At 37.2% G+C, this 11,914-nt stretch overlaps 1 protein-coding gene across 2 annotated transcripts; it reads right to left on the bottom strand.

Annotated features, from left to right (window-relative positions):
- Nucleotides 1–2,267: 2,267 nt before the first annotated feature.
- Nucleotides 2,268–11,526, bottom strand: PCDH18 (protocadherin 18). 2 transcript variants are annotated; one of them, XM_026698050.2, is made up of 4 exons: nucleotides 8,443–11,499; nucleotides 6,816–6,901; nucleotides 6,538–6,701; nucleotides 2,268–3,427 (listed from the first exon to the last, which is right to left on the bottom strand). In XM_026698050.2, exons 1-4 carry the CDS (start codon nucleotides 10,933–10,935, stop codon nucleotides 2,769–2,771), a joined length of 3,402 nt encoding a protein of 1,133 aa, XP_026553835.2. In that variant the 5' UTR covers nucleotides 10,936–11,499; the 3' UTR covers nucleotides 2,268–2,768. The 2 variants fall into 2 exon arrangements, with proteins under 2 accessions (XP_026553835.2, XP_087792264.1); XM_087936138.1 differs by having other exon boundaries at nucleotides 3,287–4,599; nucleotides 8,443–11,526.
- Between the last annotated feature and the right edge of the window lie 388 nt (nucleotides 11,527–11,914).

Genomic DNA, 11,914 nt, shown 5'->3' with positions numbered 1-11,914 from the left:
TCATTCAAATGTAATTTTCTCAGTCACATCTCAACTGTAACTCCTGAATCTTATTTTCAACTTATTACTGCAGATATTTTTCAGAGGAGGTGGAGGAAAAGGTAGAAGTTTCTCTCCCCTTGGTAGATAAATAACTCTTCCAATACCATTTAATTCCCTAGAAGGTTTTGGCTATCCTGCCTTTCCAACAATTCATATGCTTATCTCTACAATGATATGAGTGTGGAAAATTGCTTTGAAGCTCAAAATGAAAAAAAAAAAAAGGCTTTTAGTCTTGATACTTTTCCTCTATCATCTTTTTGCAGGGGGATAAATTCTTACATACTTGGCTCTGCTGAAAAGCATTGGTTTTACTGGTTCTAGAAATAAAGTTGAGCAAAATTATGCATAAGGATAAAAATATCATTGTCTGACACCCTGAATTTCTCTTCATAACACCACAGAAGAAGCTGCAAGCTGAAGACAGATTCTGGAAAGGTATGGAGTTTAACGCATTTGTAGAATTAATACGTATGCATTATAGTTTCCAGTTTCAAATTCAAAGCTTAGAGATATTTATATTAAACAGTGTAGCCAAATAATACACAAGAGAAACAAGGAGGCCAATTATTCTTATCAACCCTAATATTTACAACAACAAACCAGAAAATCCTTAAGGATACAATACCAAGTTATCTATATCTGTTGCAGTTTTTTTCTAGAAAAAAGCTAGAAATTGGCTGAGACAGATCACATAAGATGTGGTCACAACAGTAATGTCATGTTGTAAGTAAAATTAATTAAAACCAAATCAATAAATGGAACATATTTAATATGGGAATGTTTATGAATTTAATAATTTGACCACAACTCTAGCTTTTTGATCTACGTTTTACATGTAGCCAGAAAACTTTGCTATGTATCTCTGGATTATATTAACTACATGGCACAGATTGACATCCATGTTCTCATGTTACACTAAATACACATGAGAACATACACATGCCTCTTTCAAAACAGAACTATGTGAAGCAAATTAGCAAACAAAAGAAATAGTCGAAGGAAAAGATTTAACTCTTTTGTATTCATATCTACAGATGGCTTTGAGCTAGACTCTTCATTTCATATGTGTATATATAAATAGATTAAAAATAAAAGTAAGATGAATTATGCAAAATTTCAAGGCTGATCCAAGACCTGTCTCTGTCTGAAGTAGAGCAGAAAATGCCACTATACACGAATCCTCTTCATCAGTAATATTATTTTAACTCTTGAAGCAGAACACTGAAGTCCAATCATTTTTAAACTGTTGACCCACTTACCCCTTTCATGATGTTGCATAATGTCATTATACTCTTCTCCATCACCCCCTCCCCCCCAAAAACCCTACGGAAGTTTTCCCAGGTTCCAGTCCCAAATTGATCCTTGACACAAACAAACAAAAATAACAAATTGCACCATTAGCCCCAGGATAATCCCAGATTACCTTCCTTGGAGTAATCAACCTGAGTTTAACAACTAGTGATCTAGAAGGATCTTCACCATTGTGAAAAATATAATAATAAAAGTAAATCAACTGCTGATAATATTCTACCTTCTAACAACACCAAAAGCAGTTATCTGATTCTCTTTCTTCCTGCACAAGAAAGAAAAATATCCCACATTGAAAGAAAAATAATCTACCTCGAAAACCCATGCTTGCCTACAATTATTTGGACATATAGTTTTTCTAGCCAGTTGTCAATACTAGCTTTAGATTTTGGTTGAACCAATAAGTGATATTTATTTATTTAGAAGGAGCCTATTAACTTGAAACATATGTGTGGGATAATTGTTAGTTTTAAACTTTGCTTTTTCTGGCAGACAACTTTGTCAGATTCAATGCTAGTTGTCAGATTCAATGCTAGTTAAAAATGTATATTAGCATCATTTATACCTCATACTTCAATAATGGAACAGATGCAAACATTAAACAAAGCAAAGAAAAAAAAACAGACCACACAGCATGGCTAGAGTGGAAGGAAAATTAGACCCAATACATAAAAGGAAACTTAACCAAAACAGAGCTGTATAATTAATTTAAGTGGACCAGTTAAAACTATATGCAAAATTAAATTAAATTAAATACAACACAGATGTAAAATATACACAATTTCATTGTTGAAATTATTTGACCATTTGGAATTAGGTTGTGATTTACAATCAAAATAATGCACTTCTTTCCTTTTTAATTATACAGGAGAATGAATTATCCAAGTTTGAAAATTAAAAAAAAATCTAGGCTTCCAGAAAGTTGACAACTCTTTATTATAAGAATTGAAACATTGCAACAAGATTTTAGATCATTAATTATTAAAATTTCCCTTTGGATAAAGTTTCAATTGATTCAATTTTGTATCATAACATTAAACGCTTGTGGAGAAACCCATGGAAATGGCATCCTTAGCTTTTGAGTATTTATACACTTGTGATAGAAATACTGTACGTTGACACAAATGGTGTCAGCTGCTTATATGTAGGAAAACATGCTTGCCATGGGAGTACAAAAATAAAATTTATTTGTTAAATTATGCATAAATATAAGATACAAATGTATTTTTAAAATACAGTTAAAGATAATCACACTTGCATTGTGTACATATGAAAATACAGTATTTTAGGATTCAACATACACAGACACATTTATGATAAATGTAACTAATTGGCAATGCCAGTTCTTTTCATTATGGATTCTCATCTCTTCATTTTCCAAAAATATGGAAAATTAAGATGCTATGAAATAAGACACTCTAGTTCTGCCGGACATCATGTAGCAGCTTGTTAATTTCTGCCACCAGTTCACTAGCATCCATGAGTTCATGTTTACCATCACTGAGGTGGTTAAGCACATTGTCAAACTCATCTTCTTCATAGTTCTCTGGAATTTCCTCCATGGCAGGTAGCCATTTTGAAGAGGGCTGGGCACCTGAATGAGTTCCCAAAGTAAGCCCAGTGCTGTTTGCAGGGTTTTGAAAATGAGTACTGGCTGCCCAGGCTGCCACCCCTTGTGGATAGCTTACAGTCTTGGCTGGCAAATGTCCTTTCCTGCGTTCTAGTGAGCTGGGAGGCTCTATTTCATTACACTCTGTGTAAGCATCCAATGAAGGAGGCAAGAGACGTTGAAAGACGCTGTTCATTTCAGAGAGTAGAGATGAGGTACATATGTCAGCTGCTTCTTCCATATTCTGATTGTCTTTGCCAAAAGTTGAAAAGCTCTTCTTCTTTTCAGATGATTCAACCTCCTGATGATCCTCCTCCTCTTGTGGTGGCTGGTTTTGCTGAGGCTGAAATTCTTCTCCTGGTATAAACATATTGCTTCTATAATCAGAAGATGGGGAAGGCAGGGGTGGCATCCAGCACTGGTCAGAATGCCCTAGGACTCTGCATTCCTCTGTGCATAATCTCATTGCTGAAAGCAAAGTGAAACCAGATGTTAAAAATCTGAAAGATTTCGGGCCCAGTTCAAGATGTTACTCTTGACTGTTTAAAACTTTAGTTTTAAAAATAGTTTGAACAAACATACATATATTTTCTGCTCAAAAAACACATTTAATAAATCAGCGCTTTGGTCTCTTTCACTGAATCTTAGAATAGTAATGCTTAATTTTGTCAAGTTTGGCCTTTTAATGACATTCTGAATGGCATTATACTCCAAAGAACTATATGAAGGTAAGAACAAAAGCTAAAGTTCATTTAATTTCCCTTTAAAATGAAATAAAGTATACATCCAGTCTAATCATGGTTTAATTATTTATTTGATTATATTTAGAATTTTAAAGTAGTAAAATATTGGTTCATGTTTGTGTTACTTTGATACTATAGTTATATGAAATGTCATTAACTGGCCTGTTTATATCTTATTTCAAATATTTTTCTCATAACTTTTGCTGAAACTATCTTTTTGCTAGTCAGAAAAGAATAGAACAGCCAAATTATAAAGACTGTCCTAATTTTGAACATACTTAAAACTAGAGTTCTTGATTAACTTCAAACTCTAAGTTGTCCATTTTTTTTCTTAAATAATGGCAATAAGAGAGCAATGTGATATCAATTCCTGTCATTAATTTTCATAAATCATTTTGTTGCATTCCATTTTGCTCTATATATTTTAATATAGACAAATAGTTGCTATTTAGATTCTAGATCTACAGAATCTAGAACTCCATATATCAGATATTACTCATTTAATTTCAGAATATATATTTGAATTTCTTATAATTGCTATATTTTAAACCATGGTGGCGCAGTGGTTAGAATGCAGTATTACAGGCTTATTCAGCCAACTGTGATTGGTTTGGTCCGACCACCTCAAGACTGACTCAGCCTTCTATCCTTCTGAGGTATGTAAAATGAAGGCCCAAATATTTGGATGCAATATGCTGACTCTGTAACTATGAAATGGTATATACTGCAAGTGCTTTTGTTATTGCTATTATTCTTGTTATAGACTTTTATAGAAAAAATTTAAATGGATGTGTTTTAGAATTTATTGATAAACTTCAAAGCATCTTTGTTTGGTAAATATATATTGTACTCTGCAAGGTAGAAGTCCCTTCTCCATTTCTTCCTGTGAGAACAAACCTGCAATGGAAATTTAGTTGAAAGAAGCTTAGCCCAAAGTCATGGCTAAGAATGTATTTGACAGTGCATTTACCCATCATAATTCAAGATGTTGACTATTATTCTGCACCACACTTGCTCTTATATATATAAATAATTTGGGATTATAACCAAATATTTGCATTTGACAACTATGCAAAACACCAGCAGCCTGAAAGGATAAAAGTAGATAGCCTTTGGACAAATTATATTAATAATATAATGTGATATTAATATATTAATTTAGTTAAGCGCTCAAATCTTTGCATTTTTTCTACTGTAATTAAACAGAGATTTGCTTTATGAACTCCAATGCATGATTCTGGTTATACCTATCATGATGCACAGTGAGGGCCAGTGATTTGAATGATTTGAAAAGGGGTTGGGTAGATGTATGGAAGATAGGTCCATCATGTGTATCAGTGTTTAAGATTTATCATTATCTCTGGAATGGAAGCAGTATTCCCCATGCAGTTGCAGGGGAACAATAGTAGAAAAGCTGCATGTATCTATCTCCTGCTTATGAGCACCTGGCTTGTGAATCAGATGCTGTACTAAGGTAGACCTTGGTATGAACCAGCAAGCCTATAATGATGACCTTATGCCCTCACATTTGGAAAACTAACATTTGGAGAAGAATATGATTTTAGTAAGAATATAAATAGCTACACTAACTAATAGGCTTTATCACTAGATTTAAATATCTGCAAGATGAAACAAAAATACAGCAATCAGACACGGTTCCCTTATAAGTATCAAGATCTTAGTTGGATGTTATATTTTACACCTGAGAGTCTACCAAAATATTTAGTGTTCTTAAAATATACATAGCTACACTATAAATACACAAGAATATAAATAGCTACACTAACTAATAGGCTTTATCACTAGATTTAAATATCTGCAAGATGAAACAAAAATACAGCAATCAGACACGGTTCCCTTATAAGTATCAAGATCTTAGTTGGATGTTATATTTTACACCTGAGAGTCTACCAAAATATTTAGTGTTCTTAAAATATACAGAAAAAATTATCATGCTATAACCCTGTATACATCTGTAATCTTTAACATGGAGTTCATGGACCAATACACTCATAAGCAATCCACTTGTTATCCATCCAACTTAGTAACAATAACTAATTAACCAATCCATGTCTAACTTAAAGCAGGATCTTTAATCTATAAAAACTGGTTTAGACTTACTATGAGAACAAAGTAAGATTTCCATTGTAAGGTTTACAGCTCTAATGGTGGTTTCTTTTACAACTGAGATATTATTTTGAAACCCATTGTTTTTTATTTGGTCTCAAATCGTCATGGTATGTTTGATTTGTCATGGTATCATCAAAGTGATAAGGATGTTCAGGCCATGGGGCAAGGCATTTGAGAAGTACTTAACTCTCCAAAACTCTAACTTCCCCTCAAAAGCCAATTATTTTGGCCACATCCAATAAACAAACGTCATAAAATGGGCCAAGATCAGAGAAGGATGCCAGAAAGTCAAGCACAGACATAGACTTGTGATTTAACAGTAGTGTGATTAACAGTGTTGTAGTCCAAGCATTATAGTAAACTACTTTCCATTAACATTAACATCAAACAATATCTATTTGCCATTAACATTTGATGTCTTCTTACAATTTGGGGGATTCAATTCACTTTAGCGAAAATTTAGAGACCATTTATAGGATAGAACTGTATTCCAGAGAGTTGTGAGTATGATGGTTTAGACAAACTTTTAAGGCTTTATATCGCAAATATGTATTGCTTTTAAAACTTTGAGCAAGTTCTAGGTGTTGTCCAGTATAGGAGTAAAAAGAAGATAAAAGAGTTTATTTTTCACCAGTACAAATTTGTCTTTGTATCATTGTCTGAGAATGCTGAAAATAGGCTGTTTAATTTTCACTGAATCTTTACCTGCAGGAATTCTCCCATCTGTAAGGAAAAGGTCACTGAATCCTTCTCCAAGAAGTCTGTCAATAGGAGAATCTCTCCCTAAATCATAATCACTGTCTCCTGCTTCACTGTCACCACGACCACTATCTTTCAGGCTGAACTTATCCATATCTTGAAGGGCATATCTGTGATAAAACAAAAGAGACATGTGGGTTGAACTGGGCTTCCTTAGCTCATGAGCTAAGCCTATATACCCTCTGATAATGCTACTCTGAACTTTGACCAAAGAAAATCTTTACCTGTAACTTCTGGAATACTTGTTGCCTCGAAAACTTGGCCTTGGTTGATATTGGCCTTGATGAAGCATGGAGAGCAGCTGAGACACCTATTATGAAACACACAACAGCAGGAAAAAATTAATCCTTACAACTGCCCAAAAAAATCTATCCATATAACTGCCCAAGAAAATCTATGTATATTTATGTCCTTCTTTTTTTAAACCATAAACCAGGACTGTCAAACTCAGTTTCATTGATGACCACATCAGGGTTGTGTTTGACCTCGGGCAGGGTGGGATGTGGGCCAGGGTGGGCATGGCCAGCTTGACAACACTCATATCGGGGGGGCTGTGGTGGCCTCAGTGTTCTGCCAGAGAAAACAGGCTCCCAAGCTCCGTTTTTGGCTGCAACAGCCTCCTGCAACCCTCTGCCAGGAAAAACAGAGCTCAGGAGCTCATTTTCTCTGGCAGAGCACTCAGGACACTACAGGCATCCCATACATGAGTGACATCGAGCTGGCCATACTCACCCTCCCGAGCTCCGTTTTCACTGACGGAGGGTTGCAGGAGGTTGTTGGACCCGAAAATGTAGCTCATTTTCACTGGCAAAGGCACCGCAGGCCAGTCCATCACTGTTTCCAGGACAGCCTCGCGGGCTAGATCTAAGCACCCTGTGGTCACCCAGATCTGACCCCTGGTCTTGAGTTTGATACCCCTGCCATAAAGTGTCTGTTAAAATAATCTGTCAGAAGAAAGAAACAGAATTTAGTCCAATATAAAAGACAGTTACAAACATCTTAGTGTATTAGATATACTTTAGCCTTGTAACTTAGCCTCATGATCCAAAGCATATAAAAAGCTTAACTCTGAACCTTAAGTTAGTTAAATTCAAGTGTTTGGCTCTAAATAGTTTTAATTCTACTGAAGTCAGTAAAAAATTTGCTATTTAACTGCTCTTGAGCTCAAAGGCCTTAAACACATTCATTAAAAATTTGCATGTACAGTTGACACAAGCTGTTAGAACAGATGTAATTAAAACTTCATTAGTGTTAGTAATATATTTCTTCATTCTTTTGTCCCCTTTAAATATGCAAATACATTATAAGTATATTGAAATACTGAAGCATAGAACAACATGTGATTTTTACATCCTGGAAGGATTTCTAAGGACTAATGCACCAATTACTACAATTTAGGAGAATAGATATAGATTGCAAAACTCTGGGTCACCAGTAGGTACAATGAAATGATATACTTTGTTCCCATCAAGTGATCATCTGGAATTTGGAAAGCAAGAGTACCAAAATCTAGCCAGCCAATTCATGGTTTTGTGATTTGTACAGAAACTAAAACCACATTCAGAGCTGGAATTCCATAATTTGGTTATATTTTGTTACCCAAGTGGTATAAGAAATGAAAATATCATCCAATACATACTGTGTACATATAGAGAGGGGGAGGTACTTGGGAAACTGCAACATATTTTCCTAGTGAATTTCTGGATATGTATAAACATATCATAAATATAGGTGTGTACAGTCATCATATATAATAACTGAAATGAAACACTGAAAACTATTGTACTAAATAGACATAGGATTTACTTATTTAGGTGAATTACTTTCATTTAATGCAATGTATGATCTTACCTCAACAGCAGGAGTAGCATGAGTGAGCTCAAGAGAGAAATTCTCTGGCACATGATTTGATGAGATGGTCACCAGACTATTTAAAGACTGGTGACTGTGATGGCTTTGTCGACTGCTCATTTGCCCTCTTTCTAGTGTCGGAGATGATGAAGGTGAAGCTTTGTGGTGGGATCTGATTGGTAAAGTACCATTAATGGTAGGCACTAATGTAATATCCCCTTTGTGAATCTGTCTTGATGGCCTTTTGGGATGATGCTGGTATGTGGATTCTGCAACACGACAATTATAAGACCGGGTGTCTTTCTTCTCACGATTACACATTGTAGCAAAGACTACCATGACCACCAACAAAACTGCACATATTGCTCCTAAGGATATTATTGTGATCATGGAAATATCTAGAGGAGGTTGGCTTGGGTATGTGGCTTCTGTAGATGAAAGTTGATAGATATTTTTAACAACACTGCATTTCAGAAGTGCTTTGGTACTCAGTTGAGGACTTCCTTTGTCCCTAACAACCACAGTAAGTTCCCATTCTGTTGATGTAACAGATTCAATACTAGCATTAAGATAAATGTCACATGTCTGTGGATCCATCACAAAGAGGCCTTCTTCACTACTAGCTGCTAATGCGCAGCTTAGCTCTGCATTAACCCCTGAGTCTCTATCTGTGGCTCTTATCCTAGTGATGCAATGGTTACTGTCAGCTTCTTTAGGGATTGAAATCTCCGCTGTATTGTTGTGCAGTGCAGGCCCCACAATCAAAGGAGCATTATCATTTTCATCAATAATAGTTAGTACCACTGTTGTATTGCTAGCTAACTGTTGACTTCCTCCATCTCTAGCTTGAACCATGAAGATGATCAGGCTTACTTCCTCATGATCAAAAGTCCTAAGTGCATAGATGGCTCCATTAGAGGGATCAATGGTCACATACGTAGTTATGGAACTTCCCAAAATGAAACTTTCCAAGATAGTGTAAGTCACCTGCCCATTATCTCCCAGATCTGGATCAGTTGCTGTAACAGAGGTGATATATGCACCTGGAGAATTATTTTCCAAAATTACAATTTCATATCTATTTGTCTGAAATTGGGGTGGGTTGTCATTTTCATCCATGATCTGGACAGTAAAATGTTTCACTGTAGAAAGACTTGGAGTTCCTTTGTCTTCTGCTATGACTGTCAGGCTATATTCAGATCGCTTTTCCCGATCCAAAGTAGTATTTGTTAGGATGAAATAGTTATTCTCATACGTCTTCTGAAGTTTGAAATGCCCATGTCCATGAAGCTTGCAAACCACTTCTCCATTCAGTCCAGAATCTTTGTCTTGCACTCTAACAAGGGCCACAAAAGTCTCTGTGGATGCTTTTTCAGAAATATATGCAATTTCTTCTTTTCCTGGAGACATCAGGTTTAAATTGATTTCAGGCTTGTTGTCATTCACATCAACAACCTTAATAATGATTTTGCAGTGAGCTGGAATTGAATTTGGACCCAAATCTTGTGCCTGAGCATCAATTTCATAGGATTTGGAGGTCTCATAATCCACTGGTTTGAGAAGAGTTAGTTGACCCCTTTCAGAGTCCATTTTAAAAGTCTCTATAATTTTGGGGGACACGTGACTACTAAAGGAGTAGACAACTTTGCCATTGGCACCTTCATCTGGATCAGTGGCATTGAGATCTATAAGTAATGTGCCAACATGTGAATTTTCCAAAAGTTGAATTATGTATGTCTGTTGTTCAAAAAGTGGACTATTGTCATTAGAATCTGAAATGCTGATTTTCAGGAGAGATGATCCACTTCTCTGAGGTACACCATTATCAGAGGCAGTTAGTTGTAGTTCATAGCTTGATTTCAGCTCCCGGTCCAGTTCCCGCACCACAATCAACTCTGCATATTTGGCTCCATCGGTCCTTGTTCTAACTTCGATGGTAAAGAAATCATTGGCCGAAAGGGAGTATGTGTAGAGGGAATTGTCCCCAACATCTGGATCAAAAGCACTATCCAAAGGAATCCGCGTACCTACGGCTGCACTCTCCGAGATTTCAAGAGGAATAAGAGCTCTGGAGAATTGAGGCGAATTGTCATTAATATCCAACACTTCAACCTCCACATGGAAAAGCTGCAGATGTTCAGTCGGCAGAGTGATCACGTCAAACTCTATGGAACAGTTTAAGTTTTTCTGGCAGAGTTGCTCGCGGTCAATTTTAGCTCCAATGCTGATCTCTCCGTTGTCTTCCCGAACCAGCAGCAACGGAGAATTCCCCCTTTGCATGGCTCTGAACCGCACCGATGAAGGATTAGGCAGCCTATACAAAACATCGGCGACATCTTCGGAAAGCCTGGCAATGACCGAGCCAACCCTCTGCTCCTCATAAATCCTGTATTTCAGATTTTTGCCCGCTGCGCCTTCCCAGCAGGACAGGACGGTGGTCAGTGCAAAGAGAAGCCTAAAGTGCATTTTTCGACCCAAACGCGGCATCGGCATAGGCTCCCGGGGGGTCTTTCCGCCAAACAAGTTACAAAGCAATTCGCTTAACTTAATCTCGACCTTTCAAACCCAACGTCCATTTGGTTCTTTGGAAATTGGGAGGAATGGGGGGAGAAAAAGGAGAGAGAGAAAAACAAAACGCGCTTGCAAACCTTCCTTCTGAAACGGATGCCACGTCCCAGCCGTTCAGGAAAAAGTTGCCTACAGCGAGACCGAGGCGGCGGAGCTCCCACTATACATCCCGTAGGCAAGCCGGCTCGGATTCCTCCGCTTCTTCTCGTCCAAGAGCTTTGCACATCAAGGCTTCTTCCTTCCGCTGCAGCTATTATTCACCCAGTGCCGAGGGAAGGGAGCCGAGGCTGCACGGCGGCGGCGGCGGCGGCGGCGCGGTTTCTTCCCGAAGAGACCCCTCTTAACGCCCGCTCTCCTCAGCTTCTGACGACTAAGATTGCTGACTCCCGTCTAAAAAAATCGTTGGAACTTCACTTCAACTCAGACAAAGCTTTTGCCCGGCTGGATGTGTTGAATCGCTTCCAGCCAATCAGCTTGCTTCCAAATCAAAGGACGGTGAAGTCACACATGTTCATAGACCCCCCAAAAAAGAGGGAGGAGGGAGGTGGGAGCGGCTTCCACCCTCCTCTCTCCTTCACCTCCCACTACCACAAAAGGAAACAAATTGCTGAAGAATGTCTTAAAATCAAACTTCATGTTCTCCCATTTTTACGAAGATTTCGGTTGGGGTGGGCTTCTTTCTTTGTCATTTGAACGAGAGCTTTCATTAATATCCTGACATATTCAGGTTTTGGTTAAAAGGCAAACCAAGCCTCCAAAGGAATAAGGAGTAAGTTTGCTTCATCAAGAATTTGTCCTCCCTCCCTTTGGCCGCTTTCAAGAAATTGATCCTTTTGATATTTTACTTAAAATGTTTTGCCAACAAGAGAATTTGGTTTTTAATCTTATGCTTCCCTTCATTTTA

Source organism: Pseudonaja textilis, chromosome 6, assembly GCF_049901715.1.
Source record: "Pseudonaja textilis isolate UNSWEBS1 chromosome 6, rPseTex1.2, whole genome shotgun sequence".
Classification (NCBI taxonomy): domain Eukaryota; kingdom Metazoa; phylum Chordata; class Lepidosauria; order Squamata; family Elapidae; genus Pseudonaja; species Pseudonaja textilis.
Note: the sequence above shows the minus strand (reverse complement) of the source record. Positions and strands in the feature narration are given on the sequence as shown.